Below are 24291 nucleotides of genomic sequence, written 5' to 3'. Positions count from 1 at the left end.
CTAAGTGACATTTAATAAAACATACTATTTCAAGATATATTTTATTTTCTAGATACACTATGAAGTTAAAGAATCATATGGCACCTGATGCTACAGCAGCTGACAAAAAGTTGGCAGTCTTGTGGTAGGATTAATCTTGCATGATCATCATCATTGCTAGCAGGCATATTTATCATGTCATAATCTAAATCTCCAAATCTGCAAACATCAAAAAATAATGTGTGGTTTGATATAAAATACACATCTAGCCATTTTCAGTTTTAGTACGTTTCCTGTGCAGAAATAACGATTGGATAACTTGGGTCTTTTGCCCTTTAAAATCTTAAATGCTTATGCAGGTACTGGCTATCACTAAAACATTATGATAACAAGCCAAAGGGGTTGTGTGGATTATTTACACTTGTGGAGAAAAAGAAGAATTTTGAGAAAATCTGCAGAAGCTGAAAATCAAAGTTATACACACACAATGCTGGAGGAACTCAGCAGACCAGGCAGACATCTATGGAAAAGCGTAAACAGTCGACATTTCAGACCAAAACCCTTCATCAGGAATGGAAAGAAAGAGCTGAAAAGTCGGAGTAACAAGGTGGGGGGGGAGAGAAGAAGACGTACAAGGTCATAGGTGACAGGTGAAATCGGGAAAGGGGGAGGAGTGAAGTAAAGAGCTGGGAAGTCGATTGGTGGAAGAGATAAAGGCTGGAGAAGGGGAAATCTGATGGGAGAGGACAGAAGGGAAGGCAGGAAGAAAAGCACCAGAGGAAGGCAGATCAGGAGATAAGGTGAGAGAGGGGAATGTGAAATGGGAGCACTGAAGGGATTGGGGGCAATTATCAGAAGTTTGAGAAATCAGCATTCATGCTGTCAAGTTGGCTACCCAAATGGAATATAAGGTGTTGCTCCTCCAATGTGTGTGTGGCACCATCACAGCAGTAGAGAAGGCCATGGACTGACATATGGGAACTGGAGCTAAAATGAGTGGCCACTGGGAGATCCTGCTTTTTCTGGCGGATGGAGCGTAGTTGCTTGACAAAGTGGTTTCCCAATCTATGTCAGGTCTCACCCATATACAGCAGGCCACACCAGGAGCGCCAGATACAGTAGATGACCCCAACAGACTCAGAGGTGAAGTGTCACCTCAACTGGATGGACTGTTTGGGGCCCTGAATGATAATGAGGGAGCTGATGTAGAGGCAGTTGTGCACTTGTTCTTCTTGCAAGGATAAGTACCAGGAGGGAAATCTGTGAGGAAAGACCAATGGGTAAGGGAGTCATGTAGGGAGCAATCCCTGCGAAAAGTTGAGTTGGGGGGAAGATGTGCTTGGTGGTGGGATCCTGTTGGAGATGGCAGAAGTTACAAAAAATTATGTGCTGGACTGCAGAGGATGGTATGTAAGGACAAGAGGAATCCCATCCCTATTGGTGATGGGTGGATGGGGTTGAGGACAGACGTGCATGAAATGGAAGAGATGCGGGTGAGAGCATTGTTGATGGTGGAGGAAGGAAAGCCCTATTCTTTGAAGGAGGATGGCGTTTCATTTGTTCTGGAAAGAAAAGACCAATCCTGAGAGCAGATGCATGGAGGCGAAGAATTCAGAGAAGGGGATGGTATTTTTACAAGAGACAGAGTGGGAAGAGATATAGTCCAGGTAACTGAGATTCATTGGGTTTATTAAAGATATCAGTGGATAAACTGTCTTCAGGAATAGATTAAAAAAAAATGGGGGAGGTGTCAAAAATGGACCAGGTAAATTTGAGGGCAGGGTGGAAGTCAGAGGCAACATTGATGAAGTCGATAAGCTTGGCATGGGTGCAGGAAGCAGCACCAATGCAGTCGTCATTGTAGTGTAGGAAAAGTTTAACTGTACTGAAACTATATGCTTATTTGAAAAGCCTAAAGTATGTGGGGCTCTTTAGACAGAGCTAGTGTCCTGATAGAGGCCACAATATGATTTCTATCATTAATCTACCAGCAAGAATGTGGAACATGCTGTCAGAGTAAGAGGTTGAGGTGAATAGCATCGATACATGTAAGAGGAAGTTCAGCACATTTTTTTTTAACATGATTGATAATCCATAATTTAAGGAGTTTAAGATCAATCCATTTCTTAAATATTTACTCCAATTTTGGCTAATCAAACTGAAAACAGTGTATGCAAAAGTTCCTCCCATTAACAGTGAAATTAAATTTTTTTGACTGTTTTCTAGTCTCAGATGCCAGTCCCTTTTATACATGAGGCTGTTCAAACTGAAGAAAGACAGTGCACTAAAATATTCCAAAACATTGACTGAACACCTTAAGGTAAGTAATAATGTGTTTTTTATATAAGAGACCTTGATTTCACAGATTTTATTTTCGACATTCCCTTGTGATATTACATTATTTTATTTTCTAGAATTCGTATAACAGTGCACAAGCCCAGTCACCTGGCGTAGGAAGGTAATTTAATTTAGTACTTGCCTTTTGATAATGTGAAAGTTTTTTATTTTTACTGGAGTTCACTTGATACTGTCTTGGAGCCATTTCAAGTATTTAAATGATAAATTTCCAACGACACAGTTAATGCAAAAAATACTGAAAATCAAAAGATAAGCATATACTTCTGAGAACTTCTGTATTCATCCAAATTGAAATGTAGGTTTACTTGAAAGAAAAAGTTTCAAGAGTGACCCCATCCTCAATAACAAGACTCAGTCTGAAAATGCTAAAGGCAAGTCTAATGCAGTTGCAACCAAGCAGTGTCTTGGCTTTCCATTGAGATCTTCACCATCACAAAAACCAATCTTTACTTACTGCCCTTTGCACGCTGGTATTTAGAGCAGCAATGAAGGTCCTTCTTCTCTGGTTGTGTTCAGGACTTTCTTCCATCATGTCAGTAGCCTCCTTTCAATTTTCACTTCTGTCAGTTGTGCAACTCCCTAGTGGAAGCTCAGGAATACCATCACACTCTGATATAGAATTATTCTTCATTTCTGTTTCTGTTCCAATTTTTTTTTTTTAGCCATTCAGGGTTGTTAGCTCTGAGCTGACCCCCCCCCCCCCCACACCCCCGGAGGATGATCTGTGGACCACTCTTAGTCTCGCCTGGCATGGTCATAAAGCCCTGATGCCAGCCAATGTACAGTAGCTGTCGAGGTCACCGTGGCATGCAAGCCACCAAACCACAAACAGATTGTGGTGCTCTTGGAGGAAACCAATCTTTAGCCAGTTTTATTCACAGCACAGAGGTGCTGAATATAGTGCGTAGAAAAGGCTGTGGGAGCAAACGGAATCCTGTCCATGGTGTTCAGGACTTGCACTCCACAAGTACCTGCACCGTTACCGTTAAAACTTTTCATCATGATTAGAAGTAGGTATAATCAACGTATAGTCATCAGTAAACTTTATTCAATTCTATTTACAACTGAATAAATACAGCAGTGCACACCTGCATGAGTTATTTAAGTGGCAAATGAGATTTACGGGGGTACGAAGACAAAGTATTGCAGATGCTGTCAATTTAATAACAGCAGAAAATATAAAATTCTCAGCAAGATATGAAGCAGAGAAACAGTTAATGGTTCATCAAAACTTAATTGGATAAGATGTGGAGGTGGGAGGAAAAGCAAGGAAAGTTGGTTTGTGATAGGACGAGGAATTAGGTGACAAAGGAATAATAGAGCAAAGTGTTATGGGACAAATAAGGGAATAAACTATCAGTCTGGAGGAAGTACATACATTTGCAGAATAGTTTTCTAACAAGAGGGAGGGGGGTGAATACTGGAAATCTAAATTGCTGAAGATAGTTAAATTAATTGAGTCCAGAAGATCATAATGTTTCCAGTTTGTTCGTCATTGGAACAATGTAGGAAGCAGAGGATGCAGTAGTCTAAGGAAAGGTGAGAATAAGTCAAGTAACCAGTTCAGGAAGCTGACGTTCATACTTGTGAATTGAACAAACAACACACTTAGGCAGGAAGAATATGACACTGATTGCATATATTAGTAAAGTGGTAAAAGTGAACAGAATTCTAAGTAAAGCATATAAAGATGCTAACTGAGGTCTATTTCTAAACATAGAAAGCAAATACAAAGGTTCCGTAATGCCCGCATTGAATCCTGGTAAGATCATAATGCAGAAACTATTCTCCATGCTATAGAAGGGCCTTAGAAGATCTGAGGAGTATCCCATCCAAACAAAAATAGCTAAAGACTAAAGCTAGAGTCTTTAACATGGAATGCACTGCTGGAGATGATGATAGTAGCTAATACAAAAAGGGTAAGGATGTTTTCGGGAGTGAACACTGGAAATGGATCACAACCTTACTGCTAGAAGATGCTGCCACTTAATTGGTTCTGTCGAATGAAAACTGACCAACTAGGAAGTGTATAGATGTCTTCTTAGATGTTTTTTTTTAATTCAAGCTGTTAAATTCAAAATAATTTGTGCAAGCCAACAGGAGCAGAAAGGAGAGAAAGACAAAACTATTGTAAATAACATTCCTTGAAGCATTTGCATATGAAAGTATCTTGTATTTTAGTATTTAAGAATGTATATAAAGCTTTTAAATATATATGTACATATATATTTTTTTCTCCTTATCATTACTCAGCAAAGCTGCAGGTACACCATCCCCAGTGTCTCCCAAGCTTTCTCCGGGTAATACAGGAACCTATTCCTCAGGAAGTAATACTTCCTCCAGCAGTTCTTCTGCCTCGGTCACAATTCCACAGAGGATCCACCAGATGGCAGCCAGTTACGTTCAAGTTACATCCAATTTCCTCTATGCCACTGAAGTGTGGGATCAAGCTGACCAGCTGGGGAAAGAAAACAAAGGTAGGTTAGAAAACTTCTCATTTTCTAGCATGTTAACAGTGCATTAGATCAATATTAGCTATGTTTTTATCTATAAACAATCCTAAAATATTATCCAGTTATTTTAAGTTCAAAGTAAAATTATTATCAAAGTACATATGACACCATATATAATGTTGAGATTCTTTTTCTTGTGGGCATTCACAGTGAATACAAGAAACGCAATAGAATCAATGAAAAAGCACACCCAACAGAATGAACAAACAACCAATATGCAAAAAAAACAACAGCCTGTGTAAATACAAAAAGAAAGAGAAAATAATAAGCAATAAATGGAGAACATGAGATGAAGAGTCCTTGAAAGTGAAGGGAAAAATTTATGCAAAGTAAAGTGGAGTGATTCTTTACTCTTAGGTTCAACGTGCATGATTAGCAGGAGCAATTAATCCTTATTAAAATTCTTCTTTGTCCATTTGTGGCATCAATGATTCCAGTACATAGTCATACTATACAATAATATGTATTACAATGACTCAAAAATAGCAAAGCATTTCAAGGCACTTCACAGGAGCACTGTCTCAGAAAATACGACATTGAACCGCTAAGGTATTCACATAAGAGCAAGGCATTGATCAGAAGTAGATTGTAATATTATCTTGGAGAAATAAACACAGGTTTAGGGAGTTGATTCCAAAGACATGTTAGCTGAAGGCATGAGTGCCAGTTATCGTTTAAACTTGACAATAATGCACAATGGGACAGAATTGGAAGAGTGCAGCTCCTCAAAAGGCTGTGAGACTAGTGGAAGTTAGAACTTGTGAAATTAGTTTTGAAGGATTTGTAAATGGGGATAAGAATTTTAACATAGTGATGTTGCTGATCAGGAGTCACCAGGTAAGTGGGATTGTTGAGGAAGGCAGCAGTGTTTTACCTATACTCTAGCTTATAAAAGTAAAGATTAATGCCATCCAGAAGAGCATTGCAGTAACAAGCTTAAAGACATGGACAGGGATTTCATGAAGTGAGCTGAACAAGTTGGAAGTAGGTCAGGTTACTTAAATCAATTAGGTTGGAAGTTAGGTTTGCAATCACCCTGAAGGAATCACCTGAGCAGACTGATGAGTAGTTTGTGTGGTAATCCACTCCCTCTCTTGCAGGGCCTTTTTGTACTCCCAGTTCATGACATTGAGAATTTTAGTGTGATCCAGAAAGTATTCTTCATTTTCAGCAGCCATAGACCAAAGATTACCAGAAATCATTGGGAGGTTACATTTCTTCAAGGAGCCTTTTAAGTATATATTTGATTTGGTTTGCCTCCATCTGCCTGGTAATCCCTTCTCTTCACAAAATGCAGACCAGTGTGTCTTTTTCAGAGACTTGTGCTGGCATCCAAATAAATTGGACTGCCTCAATAGGAACTCAGTGCCAACCATCTCCTGCCCATTGTGTTTACAGTTCAGTGATGTTAACATCAAAGCAAATGACTCACAAGCTGTGTGTCATGAGTTCTTTGGACCAGCACCAGGCACTGGAGTGTGTCAGGCCTCAGTGCTCCGACACACCTGAACATTGATTTGTTTTAACTAGAACTTGTTAAGTAAGCAGTTCAGTTGTAAAGTTTTCTTTGTATTTTCAAGCTGCTTATTTTTTGAATGCGGGTTCCTCATGCATCCTGTTTTTAGTTAGAGTTTTGATTTTGATAGGCACAGGTTCCTATGCTATATGCACTATTTAAGTTCGTCACAACTAGCATTCATCACTGAGTCCTGAATTTGGGTTCTGAGTTAACTGACAGTCTGTGTACTCTAGCCCTCTTGAGTCAGAATGCTGTGAGTTATTTGTTATGCCTGTTAGGTTTTTTGAATAAATACTCATCATCAGTTTCTACCTTAGAGTTACAAATTTACTCCGTGCCTGAGTTTGTTTGCCTGAAGATCTCATTCCAGCAGGACTCAGCCATCATGGACCTAGCAGAGTTTGATCAATTACATATGGCTTTGACCTTCCAAGGGGAGGCATGAACATTTACTCCAGGAGATACTAGCATCATTACAGAAAGGCCCTGAAACTAGTAGGTGAGACTTGCATTCTTTGGCGATGGATTCTGGTTTCAAGCATTCACCTCCGTGGCCTGCTGCTTTTGCCCAGACCTACCATGAGGAGTCATTTAACCTGCCGGCACAGGAGTGGTACAAATACGACCCTGAGTCTTGCCACCCTTCCTCAAATCAGTGCTCTCTAGCATTCGAATTACAACTTGCTAAATTCCCCTTGGACAGGAGTAAAGTGGCTTGCATACTTTTCCTCTTTTTGGGCAGGGCCCTTTCATGGGCTATGGCCTTACAGGAGAAGGATTCTCTCGTGTGTTTTGATATCAGTTTTTCTTTAAAAACTGAGGGTGGTATTCTTTCACCCTGCCAGGGTCCAGAAGCAGCCAGTTGAATCTTCCATTTGCATCAGGGGGCTCGATCTGTTAGCAACTATTCAATTGAGTTGCAGACTTTGGCGGCAGAGAGTAAGTGGAACATGGAAGCTTTGGTTGCTCTGTTTTATTGGGGATTAAATGACCAACTCAAGGATTCTCTAACGACCAGGGAGCTGGTAGAGGATTTGGTGGAACTTATGGATATGGCTATTAGAATTATAATTGCATGTCCAAGAGGAGAGAGAGGTGTGGTGAGCACGCCCAAAGAGCCAGTTCTCAAAATTGCCCGATGCCTTCTCTGGTTCCACAATCCATGACTCAACCTAGATCCTTAGTTTTCTCCAGAGGAGCCCATGCAACTGAGAAGAACCCGGATCTCTCCAGCACAATGAGAAGCAGACAAGAGTGTGAAGTATAGAGCTTGCTTATACTGCAGTAAGGCTGGCCTTTTTCAAGACTCATCCCGAGTTGTAGGGAATCTCCAGGACCATCCAGTGAGAGGATTACTGTGACAGTCTGCAGTCTCTCTCCTGGTTTGATGAACTATGACATTGGCAACAGAAAGTTGCTTGCTTGAAAAATGGAGACATTGGTTAAAGAGGGAAAAAATATCCCTTTGTGGTTTGGACTGGTCATAACTTGTATCCCAGATGCCAAGAGAATGAACTCCTGGCAGGCACGTTGGTCATTCTTTTTCAATAGGTTTAATTTTTATTATAACTTACAGACCTGGTTCCAAGAATCAGAAACCGGCTGCTCTCTCAAGACTGTTTGATACACCCGACGACAAGCTACCAAAGACTATTCTTCCCAGTTCAAGGCTGGTGACTCCCATTAGATGGGAAATCAATTCTATTGTGCAAAAGGCCCAGGAACAAAATGAGGCCAACCTAGGCAATGGGCTTCCTGGTCATATCTCCATCCCCAAGGTATTGAATTGGGAACATGCCTCTTAATGTAGTTGGGCATCTGGGGATTTTGCATACATTAGAGTTCATTAAGAGGCAATTCTAGTGGCCAGGCTCAAGGACTGTGTTTCAGGATACAATGTGTGTCCCCGAAATAAGTAACCTAGATCACTACCAATCTCGGCCAATCTTATGTTACGAACTATCTCCTAGATACTTGCCTTTCCCAGGATATCTTCTCAGACTTTAGTCCACAATTTACATTTGAATTCTGGAAAAACTATCAACTCATTGGGGCTACTGTTGGCCTATTCTCTGGGTTCCATCTGCAAACCAATGGGTAAACAGAGTGAACCAAGATTTGGAAAGATTCTGAAGGTGTTTTGATTTCAGGAAACCTAACTACATAGTGACCATCTTATTTGAGTGGAGTTCACTCATTGAAATCTTTTACACTCCTCCAATTGGATGTCACCCTTTGAATGTCAGTTCAGCTACAGTCTCCCTCCATACAACTCCCAAAGCAAGAGTCCAAGGTGGGTGACAGGCAGACATGGTCAAAGGCCAGATCAATTTTAATGGTCAACTCCCAACAGTAGTAGCATCAGGCTATTTGTCAAAGGGGACCAGGTCCTTCGTTCTGTCCAAGCCACCGGATTTGGCTTTCCACTCAAGACCTTCTGATGCGGGTGGAATCTCGGAAATTGGCTCCTAAATACATCAGTCCTTTTGCAGTTCTAAGGAGAATCAGTCCGGTATCATACCACCTGCAGTTACAGGAGCTGCATATTCATCCTACTTTTCATGTTTTGCACCTTAAACTCGTACTTTCTAGTCCTTTTGCCCCTATTTCCAATTTAAAAGTTTGGCGATTGCTAGACTTTCCTTTTGTTTATGATAAAGTACAATATCTCATGGATTTGGGAGGGTTATGACCCAGAGGGAAGATGTTGGGTTCCCTCCCATAACATTTTGAGTCCTCAGTTAATTATGGACTATCATCGCAGATATCAAGATCACCCTGGGCCATCAGGTGCTGGCCATAGGACAGGGGTGGGGGGATGGTCCTGACATGAATTCTTTGGACCAATGTGAGGTGCCAGAGAGCACCAGTTAAACCAGTTAAATGGCAGGTTTAGTTATTAAGCTCTCCTTGTGTTTTTCGTGCTGCTTGTTTTTGAATGTGGGTTCTTTATCCTATGTTTAGTTTATTGAATTTTAATTTTTGATACACATGGGGTTCCCGTGCTAAATGCACTATTTAAGTTCATCACAACTAGTGTTCATCAGAGTCCTGAATTTGGGTACTGAGTGAACTAACATTCTGTGTACTCTAGGCCTCTCAAGTAAGTACAGTCTGATTCATTTGTTATTCTTCTGTTATGTTCTTTGAATAAATCCTTGTCACTATTTTCTATCTTCAAGTCTCGAGTTTACTCTGCACCTGGGTTCGTTTGTCGGATGATCTGGTTATACAGTGATGGTGAAGCAGATGTCAAACGTGTTGCTGTTGAGATTGTTCTGACATTGCAAGTCCCAAACTTCCCACTACATCAGGAGACAGACACATTCAGGCAGGGGGAATGGGACTGTGTCATTCTCCCCTCCTCTCCTCCACCCATCCATCCATTGTAATGTGTGGTTATTTGAGTTCTGAATTACTGTCACCTTCCTGTCAGCTTGAACCAGTCTGGCCATTCTCTGACCTCAAGGCCATTTCACCCACAGAACTGCCACTTCTCGGGCCTTTCTCTGTAAACTCTAAAGACAGCTGTGCGTGAAATTCCCAAGAGATCAGCAATTTCTCAGATAATCAATCCCGTCTGTCCCCAACAATGTTCCAGTTACTTAGATCCTGAACAACAACTGAACTTCTTGACCACGTCTCTTTGCCTTTATGCATTGAGTTGCTTCCACATGATTGGCTGATTAGATATTTGCATTAATGAGCATGTGTACAGGTGCCCACTAAATAGGTATATATACTGAATATAAATATTGTCAGTGCTTATTTCTATAATTGTGTTGGTGATTTTTTTAATGAAGCTTTTGAATGGTTTTTGTTTATTTACAGACTTTTTTGTGGAACTGGACAAAGTGATGCATCCATTGGTATTCAGCAGCAGCAGTATGACTGATTTGGTGCGCTACACCCGGCAGGGTTTACATTGGCTTCGCCTGGATGCCAGTTTGTTACCATGAGCTTGGAAAAGTTGGACGGAAGACTTGAAAAATCTGCCTTTTTCTAGCTCTCGGAATTCATGTCATTCTTTCCACTTTTTATAATTGTAAATAAGATCCTGAACTTTTACAGAACAAAAATTATGATATATTACCAATGAAACTATTTTTGAACCTAGTAACATAAATTTCTGATAAAATACACATAGCAATTTATAACATTTCTGTTACATTTCCTCACAGATACTTAAGAGTTTTGGGAATTCTTTCCTATTATGCAGGATCATTTCATTTTGTTTGCGTCAGGAGTATCCTAATCATGCACACCGCATCTCCTGTCTTTTACATTACACTACTCAAACAATCACAGCTTCAAAACAAAATCCAGGTTAACTTGCATGGAATCTTAAATGGGTGCATTATATTTTGTATTGATTCTCTATTCTGTTTAATATTACCAAATAAGTTCATAGCTAATCTAAGGATAACTTCAGAGTTTCACCAACCTTTAAATACTGTTCAATTTCTTGTCTGAATCAGGAATTATCACAGGGTATATTAAAACAAAATTGAGAGACTGTTGTGTGTTTAAAGCCAGATGTTATTTCTGGTTCAAATGGTGTGACCTTATTGGAAAATTTACTACTTCCACTGGAGTAGAAAATTGTGCTGCTACTGTGTCTAGGTACACAGTTCTGTAAACAGCATTGACTTTCAAGCACAGTTGATATTACATAATGAATGGATCTATTCTCAGCTGGACTTTTTAAGATATGAAATGGATTCTTTACTGCATTCATTTTTGAATGTTGAGTGTTGGCTAACTGAATTGTCCAAAATGGTCTAGTGTAACATTTGTACAGAAGGCATGCAATCTTGTACAAAAGATGTAATCTTGTACAGAAGATGTACAGTGTTCATAAGGTTATAGTAACCAGTCTGTGATGCTAGACAAATGTATGACAGCTCCTTGCGTTACCATCATAGCTTCTGCTTCCAGTTATCTGTTCATCAGGTTTACTGGGAAGACATCCATTTCAACCTGATGTATATAGACGAGCACACTAAAATGTGCAATGTCCCAAAAATGAATTGACATCTTTTCACAGTGAGATCTTTATTTGTCTGGAACTATTTTCATTTAACTGGATTTGTCTTTAAGATGTGCCACAATGTAGAAAATGATTTTTTAAAATATGATTAAATTCCTACATATGAAGCTCAAGAAATGGAAACTCCAAGCTATCAGTCCAACAAATATGCTTCAGACTTGCACTGCTTCTTTAAATGTCACTGGTTTTAAAGAAACTGTATTTCTTTAAAACTGAAACAGAATAGCAATTTACATTTTCTGTATGTTTTTGTCATGTTCTCTTTGGGAGTTTGCATCTGCCACATCAAACACACTGAGTGTGCCTTATACATCTCTTATTTCCCTTTTTTTTATTATACATTTTCAGTAGATTGCAAGGTGCTACATCAAACACTAAATTTGTGTAAATGATGTAATTTTGAAGAAAACTAATGAAGAATTGTTATTTTCCATCTTGGATCATGCTGTATTGTTGAATGTTGGTTTAGTTTGTGACCACATCTGCCGGGTGTCCATGCCACTCTGATCTTTTAAAATGATTACGCTAGTCTGTGAACCAGAGGTTTAATCTGTTTCTGTGAGAGTAAACAAAAACATTTGGGGATGGATGCAAACATTTTCAGTAAAAATAATGTACAACCAGGTGAGCTAAGGAAATATAGTGTCCTAGAGGAATCTATTTTAATGCAATTATTTAAAGTCCAGTGTCAGCCTGCAAGTTTTCATTTTGAAACGACTCTTATCCTGCCAATTGAAAAAAGGAAATCACACACTTGCCATAATCTAGCATTATTGCTAGATTGCAGTCAGTAAATATATTAACTTAAAAGGCAAAATATATTATTCGGGGAGGGGTATGTTTGTTTTACTAAATCAGGCCATTTTATTTATATATTTATTTTATTTTGGAAGACATTCTGAAAATGTGTTCTGCCTGCTGCTTTAAAATCTCCTGTAATGGATTTCCTGATGAAGATCCATTAATGTGCTTGAAAATAGAAGTGGCATCAGTATTGAGAGTGCATGGATGCAACAGAATGTGAGTGAACAGCATGAACGAGGGCTATTATTTTCCCTTCTCCCAGAAAGATTTAAATTATTCTGGAACATTTCCATTTGCGTGGAATGATGGACTTGATTGTGAGAAGTTGTGCCTGATTTAACAGTATCTCTTTGCAACACTATTGAGTTAATAGGATGCCTCTTACATAGGGCTTGTCAAAAGTATATTTTTTAAAAGCAATGGCAAATTTAAGATTCTTAGGGGTTCCATAATGGAGCTGCAAGGAATAGCTCAGCAACCATGCTTTTCCTCGCATCTGTTACTGCCGAAATGCCTTTGTGTTTATGGCATATATTGGAGAAGTCAAACAAATAATATTTTCTGTATTTTCTAAAGAAAAGAAGTGCCACTTATTATTGCCTAATACTTAATAGTAATCTGTTTTTGTAATGTATTCTCCTTTATCTATTCTGTGGAAACTGCTACTATATTGAGCCACAGTATGAAATACCCTTTAAACTATTAACTAGGAGAGTCTTCCTGTACAGTGGTATATGGAGAGATCCTCAAACATCCACTCAGCCGAATTCCAAAATGTTCAATCTTTACCGTTGTCTTCTTGAGCTGTGTACTTGATGTTAATACTGAAGATGTGTGATAGGTTTGTGTCTGTTATAATGTCTGCCATGAAATACCAAGTTTTTAAATGTAATGTGTATTTCTAATTATAAATGTTTATTTGATAGAAATAACTGACCTTATAATATTTTATAGTATTTATTACTGTAGATATCTAGGTCATCTTGACCTTTTTAGCACATCATTCCCAATTAATGCTTCCTTATGATTTGTTTTAATTTTCAGATCTAAAATTGAACAAAATTCAATTGCTCATTAGCTGCACAGTTTGTTTAAATTCAGACTAGAGCTACAAATGAATTTATGGAAACACGTTGAGCATTTGGATATAAAGTATGATAGAAAATAGTTACAATACATAAAGGGAAATGATAACTATGACCATTTGAGTATGCACCTGACATTCGTATCTTCCTGTAAAGACATAATTGAAATCTGTTCTGATCAGTGTTTATACCTCACCAAATCATTGTTCTCAATTTGCCTGTGATCTTTTTGTTTTTAATTTGAGGATCAGTGAAAGTGATCATTTCATACAATGTTAAATTATTAATGACGACTTAGTTGCCACCCTATGTTTTCCCCCCTTCTCCCCCTCTCTCCCAAAAGGCTGTCATGAACAGGTTGTTAATGTCAGTAGTTGAAGAAAAGATGTAACTACACAATTATTAACAATTTTGTTTTGGAGACCCACAGCATGTCTGCTTTATGTGAATTGTACACATTCATGGAGTGTTAATCCTATCAAATAAATGTATTAATAATAAAGGTAGTATAATTTAGGATATATAACTTGCAAAACATGCCTTTGATTTAATGGGAAATGGTCTATTTTTCATTTTAACTTACTTTTAAATATGCTCAAAATAACGTGTTTACTTATGATTTATAACACTTGAAAATGTTGGAGATGAATAGTTAAATCAGTAAGGGAAAGTTTTTTTTTAGCTGTGTATAAGGTTGTTCTCTAACATAGTGCCATCTTTAGCAGTATGCAGTACGTTGGCCCTTTAGAAAGTACTGCAGAAATTGCCTCGGATATGGTGAGGCATTTGCATTGGGAAGTATTTGTAAGATAATCTGTTTATTGCAAGTAAAGCATTGTATAACCTAAACTTTGGCTTCTGTAAAGATTATATATTTTCCATCATAATGGAAAAGGGTTTTTAGTAAATCTAGATTGTTGCAGCTCAGCTCTGTATTTTTCAACTTTAGTCACAAGTTACATATTTTTAAGTAAAATGGGATTCGCATATTTACAGTGTATAAAGAAAACATCAGATTCTTAATATTCTGTCAGGAAAAGTAGATTTGCTTTGTATAATGCAGATTGTTAACTTTAGTCAATTTCCAGTGAGATTTTTCTTTAATAAATTTTTCAAATGCTAACCATTTTGTGTATTTATTCTACCAGAAGCATAAAAGCTATTTGCATCATATGGATTTTCCATTAAAGTAAGGGGGAAAGAGTAGAAATGGTACTTAATTACTAACATCATTCTCTCCAACTTCATAGTGGATGTGTTTTCTCCTAACTCCCTCTAGTGTCTAACCTTTGCTATCTTGAACATGTTTCCATACCCCATCTTTTTTGAATTAAAACTTCTGGCCATTCCTTAACTTCGATCACTGTTGTAGCTTAAAATGTACTGACTGGCACCTCAAAACGTTCTTTCCCATCATGTTGTGGAGTATTAAAAGTATTCTGTTGATGCAACTTTATGCTAGATCCTTCTTCCAAATGTCTCTGGAACTGTACAGTTGCAACAGCTCTTTAAGTTGGCTTAAACTATTAAAACAAAGCAGCACAGTATAGGATCAGGTCTTTTGACTCAAAAATTAAGGCCCCAAACATGTTGAATTACACTAATATTCACCAGCCTGTACATGATCCATTTCCTACATATTCCTATATTTAACAGCCTCTTCCAGGCACTTAACCACTGTAAAACAGAAAACGTACCTTTTTTTTCTAAAATGCATGCCCTAATTTCCAATTAGAAAAACTATTCTTACTGTGTCCTTGATATGTGCCACACATAATCTTATAAACTTCTATCATGTCTTCAGATACCTTCAGCCTCCAATGCTCCAGAGGAACAACCCAAGTTTGTCCAATCTCTAATCCAGGTAACATCCTGGTCAGCCTCTGCACCTTTTCCAAAGCCTCCACATTCATGCTGTGTACAATGGGGTGACACAAAATTGTGCATAATACTCCAAAGTGCAATCCAACCAAAGTTCTATACAGTTGTAACGTGGCAGATCCTTGCCACCTTCTGTCTTAGTTCTGGTCAATTTCAGTGAGCTATTTAAGCCTGAGATCCCTTTATATATCATTACTGTTAAGTTTCCTGCCATTAACTGTATACTTTCCCCAAGTATAATACCTCACACATACTCAAATTTAGCTCTATCTGTCTTTTCTCCACCCATGCCTACACCTGAAGTGTATTCTTTTGTACGCTCTAACAGAAAGTGTTCAGGTGGGAGACTTAGAAGATGGTGTGCTACTTTCTCCATTTACTTTGGCTTTCTGTGGTTTTAATGAACTAGCCTGTGCCATCATCATGCTGCCCTTCCATTCGAGTAGTCAATAGCAAATGATTCTCACCAGCTGGTGGAATATTACACTTGTGGACTGAAGCACATCCATGAACCACTTTCTCGCCCCACCTTATCCATTAACCTGACAGTTTAGAATAGTGTCATTTCGGGGAGACTAGTGTACAGCATACAACTGGTGTGGCTCCTGTCATCAACTAAGTGCAATTTGGCACTCTTAGGATGTTGACTTGGGAGAAGGCACAGACATTGATGTGCTGCTTCTGCCAATGGATTTGGAGGATTTTGTAGAGTAATTGATATCTCACCAATACCTCAAGGTAGGTGGTGTAGGTAATACATATCTTAAAAATATACGGAAAGACAGGTAACACTGCTGCTGCACCTTATACCATGTGTTTTTGTGTCTGTGTTGGGGGGGGGGGGTAGGTTTGTTAAGGTTTTGGTCTTTAAACACACTTGCCCTAAGATGGCCAAAATCATCTGAGTTGGTTTCATATAGCAGAAGCCTAAAAGGCACACCTTCATTGTAAGTTGATAGAGTAATCTGACAATTGTTAAGGCTAATAAAAAGAAGTTGGGTTTGAGCAAAGCAGCCATAGTGTGAGTGAACAGGGTTAAAGTGGGGAGCTGAAGAGGCAGAGGCAAAGAGGAGTTTCTGGTAAGTTTCTAGTATTGCACAGGTAGACCTGTGGGAATGAAACCCGGGGCAGTGCTGTGGTCCTCTTGCAGGATGTTGGAAGTCAAGGAGACTTCCAGTTTTCCTGAAAATGACACTTGTGAAACGTGCATGTAGTTGCAGCTCCTTACAGACTATGTTGGGGAGCTGGATGACCAACAGATCATTTGAGAGACAAGTTGATTGACACAGGGTGGCAATTATTCCTAAATTACGGAACATAGGTGACCCATCAGGAGAGGCAAAGAAAATAGGCTGTCGATGCAGGGTACCACTGTGGCCATACACCTCAATAACAAGTATATCATTTTGGATGCTGTTGGGAGGGGGAGATACCTAATAGGAAGACCACTGCCGTCAGATCTCTAGCACTGAGTTTTGTTTTGTGGCTCAGAAGGGAAGGGAGGAGAAGAGGCAAGCAGTAGTGATGGTGTTTTCTGTAGTTAGGGAGGATGGACAGGAGATACAGTGGACAAGAATAATTCTCCCAGGTGCCAGGGTTAGATGTCTTGGATTGAATCTATAGCTTTTTTAAAGGGTGGGTGTGCAGCCAGAGACTGTAGTCCACAACAGTACCAATGATATAGGACAAGTTTCTGCAAAATGCGCTCAGAGTTGGTTGCTAAGTTAAAGGACAGGACCTCCTGGATTGTGATTTCAGGATTGCTATTGGTGCTGCATGCTAGTGAGGTCAGAAATGGGAAGATAAGACATTTTATCATGTAGCAAAGGAAATGATGCAGGAGCAAGTGAAACTATATTCTTATCCTCACCTATGCCATTGATGAACAGTTTATACCAAAACTGAAAAGGAAAACATGCCTTTGATAAAATTTACTTTAAATATTCCTCAAATGCCTAAATTTGTGGAGCAATTATTTCCTCTTAAAGTACAAAATAAAATTTATTGTCAGAGTTTAACTTGTACATGTCACCACATACACCACAGATTTTTCTTTACTGTGGGCATACTTAACAAATCTTTAGAACAGTAACTGTAAACAGAATCAATGAACAACAAACTGTGCAGATGCAAATATAAATAAATAGCAGTATAAAACAAGTATGAAATAAGCTGAAGAGTCCTGACAGTGAGACCATCGGTTCTGGGACCATCAGAAATAGAATGAGTGTAATTATCCCCTTTTGCTCAAGAGCCTTGAACCTGGTGCTGAGTCCTGAGGCACCTGTATCTTCTACCTGATGACAGCAGTGAGGAAAGAGCATGGCCAGCATGATGAGGATCTTTGATGATGTATGCTGCTTTTCTACAGCAACATTTCATTTTTAGCTGACTCTCCTCAAACCTGAGGCACAATCACCTTGACAGTCTCCAGAGCACTGGTCACCTAAGCCTCATTTATTTTATTATATCATTTGTTAAAATGGACAACATATGTTGTCAATGAGGAACTTATAAAAACATGATGCTTTCAAAATGCAAAACTCAATTAATTTTTTAAAAAACTTACTAAAAGCTGGATCAAACTATTTCCCTTCAGTGTTGCATGCTGATAGAAGGTTCATATGTTGAACAGGGAGTTTTTCACGAGAGGAGCAATAATCTCCACTGGCTAACCATTCACCTGTTCATAATGTGAACAGAGGCTCTAGCAATTGGATATCTTTTGTTTTAAGGGGCACGATGTGGTTTTAACCATTGTAATAGCTGGGGGGCAGCACTCCACCTCTGGAGAAGGTAAAATGTCAATTTCAGCATTAAACCTTTTTTTGATGATCAAAATGATCTCTGCTACAAATTCTATATTTTAATATAAATGAAAACAATTTATTATACAGTTCATTAAGCATAATTAAATATGAATCTACAAACGGTGAAATTCAGTTATGGTTGTGTTTAAACAATTATTTACAGAGCTTTGAACAGTTATTTACAGTATATTAGACAGCATTTATTTACACATATACTGTACATAGGTTATTACATGGTTAGTCGATGATCCTTTACAAAATCTTTCAATGATAGTCAATCTTGATGAGCAATCAAGGAACAGCGGCCATTCCTGCAAAAACAAAATATTGCTTGTATTAGAACACAGGCCTCACTGTCTTGGCTAAACTAGAACAACACCACAATCCAAAAGTTGCTAAACATTTAAGATGCTTTTAAGAGAATGAATGCTCATCTTATCAGTGTTATCAAGCTTCCCTGACATTATTCTCCCAGAAACTTTGAGTCCTTTGGAACTCCTGGCCATGGAGAGTCGTGGCAACAGTGTCCTTGGCAATGTTTAAGGCTCGCATAAATTTCTAAGCATTCGGAAATAAAAGTTTGTGGGGAAACAGGACTTGCAGAAAATCAGAAAAGCCATGATGACATTCAAGACAGAACATGCATGAGGGACTGTGTGGTCTGCTCCTCGTTCAACTCAGTTTAATGGTCTGTTCTGATTAATTTACGAGTGGTGACTGAAATGGGAAGGGGAAAATATTTTAACAAGAAATTTTAAATCGCACTGATTGAAAAGATTGAAAATTATCTTCAAGTGTTATTAATGTGAAGTGTTAAGTTCTCCTTCCCAGGTAATGCCTGGTTATATCGTACATTTTTGGTTTTTACTTAAGATTTACAATATTCACAGTGGTCTGCAATTTGTATCATTAAAATATTTTGGGAAAGTGGCTCTAAATTTGCTGCAACACCCATCAAAGTTGCTGGTGAACGCAGCAGGCCAGGCAGCATCTCTAGGAAGAGGTACAGTCGACGTTTCAGGCCGAGACCCTTCGTCAGGACTAACTGAAGGAAGAGTGAGTAAGGGATTTGAAAGTTGGAGGGGATGGGGGAGATCCAAAATGATAGGAGAAGACAGGAGGGGGAGGGATGGAGCCAAGAGCTGGACAGGTGATAGGCAAAAGTGGATACGAGAGGATCATGGGACAGGAGGTCCGGGAAGAAAGACAAGGGGGGGGGACCCAGAGGATGGGCAAGGGGTATATTCAGAGGGAGAAAAAGGAGAGTGAGAGAAAGAATGTGTGTATAAAAATAAGTAACAGATGGGGTACGAGGGGGAGGTGGGGCCTTAGCGGAAGTTAGAGAAGTCGATGTTCATGCCATCAGGTTGGAGGCTACCCAGACGGAATATAAGGTGTTATTCCTCCAACCTGAGTGTGGCTTCATCTTTACAGTAGAGGAGGCCGTGGATAGACGTGTCAGAATGGGAATGGGATGTGGAATTAAAATGTGTGGCCACTGGGAGATCCTGCTTTCTCTGGCGGACAGAGCGTAGGTGTTCAGCAAAACGATCTCCCAGTCTGCGTCGGGTCTCGCCAATATATAGAAGGCCACATCGGGAGCACCGGACGCAGTATATTACCCCAGTCGACTCACAGGTGAAGTGTTGCCTCACCTGGAAGGACTGTTTGGGGCCCTGAATGGTGGTAAGGGAGGAAGTGTAAGGGCATGTGTAGCACTTGTTCCGCTTACACGGATAAGTGCCAGGAGGGAGATCAGTGGGGAGGGATGGGGGGGACGAATGGACAAGGGAGTTGCGTAGGGAGCGATCCCTGTGGAATGCAGAGAGAGGGGGGGAGGGAAAGATGTGCTTAGTGGTGGGATCCCGTTGGAGGTGGCGGAAGTTACGGAGAATAATATGTTGGACCCGGAGGCTGGTGGGGTGGTAGGTGAGGTAGGGTCTTTTTTCTTCTGTTATAAGAATCAGTAAAGAAATGTAGTTGAAGTTTGAAACTGTAGCAAAAATGAGCATACAAATATGTGAATTAAGAAGGAGTTGTCCACTTGGTTCTTCAAACCTACTGTGTTATTTAATAGAGTTACAACAGATGTGACTGTAACCTTAAAAATACCGTCCTGTCTGCCTTAAGTAATACTGCTTTCTTATTTTATCTATTTCTACCATAAAAATACTGAAATACTCTGTTTTCATTGGTCTCTGAGGAAGTCAACCTCAGAGCTCCTCTGAGAGGAAAAACAAAATTCATCTGTTTCAAAACTGAGGAGCTGCTTATGTTTAACTAGTACGCTCCATTTCTGGATTTCTGCACAAAAAATTGAAAGGATTCAAAGAACATTTATTATCAAAGAATGTTAAGTTATACAACCTTGAGATTTGTCTGCTTACAGGCAGCCACAAAGCAAGAAACCTGAAAACACCCGATTAAAAAAAAATAAAAACCAATACCTGATGTGCGGAGAAAGGGAGACAAGGAAAACACAACTCACGCAAACAATAGAAGCAAGAAACACAAATTGTTGGTATCCTATCAAAATCCCTCATGACCTTAAATGGTGCAATTAATCCTACACACACACACACACACACACACACACACACACTCTCACTCACTCACTCTTAACCCTAGCAGAGATAAACACAACCTCTCTTATCTTACTGCATTAGTCAAGCCACCCATTCCAGGTCTTGTAAACCAAACTGCTGCTAAACATTAACACACTGAATCCTAAATTTCATATCTGAAAAAAGATAAATTTGTGACCTGGGAGGTGTTAGATTAGCGTCCAGATATTTGTTTTTATTGTGCTTTTACTTGCAGTTTTAGCTTTCTTTTGCTTGATTATTTATATGATTCATCACCCCTTAGTCTGTAAATGTTTAGCAACTTGTTGTACATTTGGTTTTATACTTCTGTAGTTTCTTTGACTGCGGACCTGAAGTGGAATTCATCCAATACCTGAAGATTTTATTTTTTATTATCATTTTTAAGTGAAATGATAAATCGTATTTTGCAAATACTGAAGGTGGAAAGTCTTTTGCATTAGACATATTGTTATTTTTTTTATATTAGGCAAGATAAATCAGTAAATATTGACTGGGCATAATTTATTTCTACTTGGGAACAAGCAGAGAATTGTCTCTCCTTGAACTGTGAAATTAAGTGACCTAATAGAAAAAATATATTTTTTATTTACTGAGTCATTGGTATAGCTCACATTATAATTCAAAACTCAGCATTAATTCTTATTCCCCTTCTTCACTAGACTACTTAATGAAATGCGAGTCATGATAATCTTCAACCAGTTAAGTGTGATTCCTCCTTTTACATTACACTTTCTCAAGATTTTTCCTTACATACCTGCAGTATTTTGAGATGCAATCACCATTGTTTCTACATGGGGATCTGCTTGGTTTCTGGATGATCCATCTCCAGAGTGGAGTCATTCTTCGGACCCTGTAGAGCACAGTCTCCATATGTCCAATGGCAGCACAGTCAGCCTGTGAAAAGAGCAAACAATGGCAATATTGCAAATGATACAGAAAGAAATCAAGCAATTTAGTAAAATATTGCATCCCAATATATGGCTCAGAAAGCCATAATCAATGAATGCCAAGAGAGAGTTAATTTAAAACTCTTTTCTTCTGTATTACTTTTTTGCTCATGTATATATCTCCTGATTATACTCTTTGCTTAATGTAAGTCTCTGTTGAGAGGGGTTGAGAAATAGGAGAAATGACTTGAAATTCTGAAATCAAGATCCCCTGTGGAAATTCACCATGAATCAGCAACCTGACTGGAGACTATAATGTCAAGGGCAGATTTGGATTGTTGTAAGGAACATTTGCCATATACAACGGGTGGAATTATTATGGGCTATCAAATTTCCCATGAATCAAAAGTCTACAATAATTATGTATTTCATCTCCACAGACCAGCATTGATTTAGCAATTCCCATTAAAATGTTAATATTAATTACCTATTCATGCCTTGTTACATAATCACATGCATCTGGTACAGATAAACTGGGTTTACCATAAAATTTAAATTGCCACCAGATGTCGATTTGTCATGTTAATGGCACAATTGAAATGTGTTCACTCTAATTTTAAAATAGAACTTCTTGCAATAACACTGAAATACATACAGTACATTGCAAAAGTACAGCATATGATACTGCTCAACTGAAGCCCAGTAAGGCAACTCGCATCTGGTCTTCCTCTCTATTTGTTGAGCTATTATGATTTGCAAGAATAAGCAACAAAACATTTTTGTTTTGCTTTGTGAGGCTGATTAAGAATGAAGATCAAGAAATTGTCATGTAAAATCAGAAGAACAACCCCATGTGCTGCCACTGCTATATTAATTTTATCTATTCTGCTTTTTGCACCATTTTGTCATGTATAGTGATTTTAATGACTTTACACTCTACTGCTGCCACAAAACTAATATCACTTCATATAAGACAGCATTAATGAATCTGATTGTGATTATTCTATAATGGAAAATAAGTATTTTTGCATGGTTTCAAGCCACAGAAACATACCTGGTTGCTCAGAATAAAAGAAGTTATGCAAAAAATTGCTAAGATTTTCATAAGTCGAGAATCCATAGTTGGAGTTGATCCTGTAACGGTGGCACACAGATCGCAGAGTATGTCCCGTGCAGCCCTTTGCTCCTTGTTTTATAAGCAGCCACAGGGCCTGAACATAAACACTTCACGTGGCACTCTTTACGATGCTGGGGCAGAAAGCGAAGGTCGGCTCTGAAGTTCATCACCTAACAGGTGCACAGCACATGGAAGGATGGGGTAAGAAAGAAATTCCATGCAATTTCCTTGTGATTCCAAATCTTTCCAAAAGAATACAGCGGCCACTCTGCCCCATACACTATGATAGCTTTGTTTCACAATGGACATTTTGTGTCATTTCTGATATAATTCATGTTTAATATATGTTTTTCTTGTGAATGTTGTGTCTCTGATGCTACATGCCTGTGATACTGTTGCAAATAAGTTTTTCATTGCACCCATGTATACATGTACTTGTGCGTTTGACAATGAACTCAATTTTGATTTTGTGTTATTTGGTGCTCAAAAATGGTTTAAATTAATTTAAGGACAAGGACATTAGTGCCGCACAAATACCTTTATATGGTAATTTAGTTAAGATCATGAGAATATGTCTTATCTTGAAACGTATGCAAATAGTACCATAAATGTGTTCTTAGATACGGTAACAAAAGGTGCAACAAGCATCAACAGAACAAAGTGCAAAGATCGGACTAATACACAGAGATGGATGATAAGATATTAATAAGCAAAGTAAGTTTTGGAAGACAGCTTAAAAAGAAGTCCACAAGTAATGCCTGACATATAAGTGAGGCAAGGACCTATTCTGAATTACCTTAAGACCAAAGAGAGTTTGGCATGCCAGTATCAATTTGAACACAAACTTTGGGTAGATTTGTGACTATAAATTAATAAACATAATAGCACTAAGAGGAAGCATGTGCCTCACAATTTGGACTTTGGAGGAAATACCTGCAAATTTTGCAAAAAGGAAATAAAAAAGGTTGATATTGATGACAGAACATTGAGTAACACCATATACATATAAGCATTAGAGTTTGCAAGCATGATTGAACCAAGAGAGAAAACAGGGTACACAAGCAATGGTCTCCAGCCGGCTTGGTAGCATTAACCATAAGACCATAAGACACAGGAGCAGAATTAAGCTGTCTAGCCCATCGAGTCTGCTCTGCCATTCAATCATGGCTGATCCTTTTTTCTCTCACCTCCTCAACTCCAGTTCCTGGCTTTCTCCCCATAACCTTTGAGGCCAAGCCAATCAAGAACCTATCAATCTCTGCCTTAAATACACCCAGTGACCTGGCCTCCACAGTTGCACATGGCAACAAATTCCACAACTTCACCACCCTTGGCCTAAAGAAATTTCTCCGCATCTCTGTTTTGAAAGGGCACCTCTCTACCCTGAGGCTGTTCCCTCTTGTCCTAGATGCTCCCACCATGGGAAACATCCTTTCCACATCTACTCTGTCTAGGCCTTTCAACATTCGAAAGATTTCAATGAGATCACCCCCTCATCCTGCTGAATTCCAGCAAGTACAGACTCAGAGCCATCAAACGTTCCTCGTATGATAACCCTTTCATTCCTGGAATAATTCTTGTGAACCTCCTCTGGACCCTCTCCAATGCCAGCACACCTTTTCTAAGATGAGAGTATCAAAACTGTTCACAACACTCAAGGTCAGGCCTCACGACTGCCTTAT

General features: G+C 38.9%; 2 protein-coding genes across 8 annotated transcripts in view; one reads left to right on the top strand and one right to left on the bottom strand.

The window, feature by feature from the left end:
* Positions 1–14425, top strand: part of aff4 (AF4/FMR2 family, member 4) — a 114121-nt gene extending 99696 nt beyond the window's left edge. For all 7 annotated transcript variants that reach the window (XM_072264006.1, XM_072264005.1, XM_072264002.1 and 4 more), the window contains 5 exons: positions 53–124; positions 2206–2299; positions 2394–2437; positions 4591–4814; positions 10201–14425. In XM_072264006.1, the coding sequence (XP_072120107.1) occupies positions 53–124; positions 2206–2299; positions 2394–2437; positions 4591–4814; positions 10201–10328 (562 nt within the window). In that variant the 3' untranslated portion in view covers positions 10329–14425. The remainder of the gene's footprint in view (positions 1–52; positions 125–2205; positions 2300–2393; positions 2438–4590; positions 4815–10200) is intronic.
* A 3848-nt stretch (positions 14426–18273) lies between these two features.
* On the bottom strand, positions 18274–22612 carry LOC140200872 (liver-expressed antimicrobial peptide 2-like). Its single transcript, XM_072264509.1, has 3 exons — positions 22547–22612; positions 21360–21499; positions 18274–18310 (listed from the first exon to the last, which is right to left on the bottom strand). The coding sequence occupies exons 1-3, from the start codon at positions 22610–22612 to the stop codon at positions 18274–18276; spliced, it is 243 nt and encodes an 80-aa protein (XP_072120610.1).
* Between the last annotated feature and the right edge of the window lie 1679 nt (positions 22613–24291).

Source organism: Mobula birostris, chromosome 7 (genome assembly GCF_030028105.1).
Source record: "Mobula birostris isolate sMobBir1 chromosome 7, sMobBir1.hap1, whole genome shotgun sequence".
NCBI lineage: Eukaryota > Metazoa > Chordata > Chondrichthyes > Myliobatiformes > Myliobatidae > Mobula > Mobula birostris.
Note: the sequence above shows the minus strand (reverse complement) of the source record. Positions and strands in the feature narration are given on the sequence as shown.

What these genes read in the sequence shown, in the direction of transcription:
- LOC140200872 (XM_072264509.1), bottom strand. Translation starts at nt 22,612, where the DNA reads ATGGATTCTCGACTTATGAAAATCTTAGCAATTTTTTGCATAACTTCT. An exon ending in CTTTTATTCTGAGCAACCAG is followed by an intron (nt 21,500 to 22,546) that starts GTATGTTTCTGT and finishes CTCTTTTCACAG; the next exon opens with GCTGACTGTGCTGCCATTGG. An exon ending in TGCATCTCAAAATACTGCAG is followed by an intron (nt 18,311 to 21,359) that starts GTATGTAAGGAA and finishes TTGTTTTTGCAG; the next exon opens with GAATGGCCGCTGTTCCTTGA.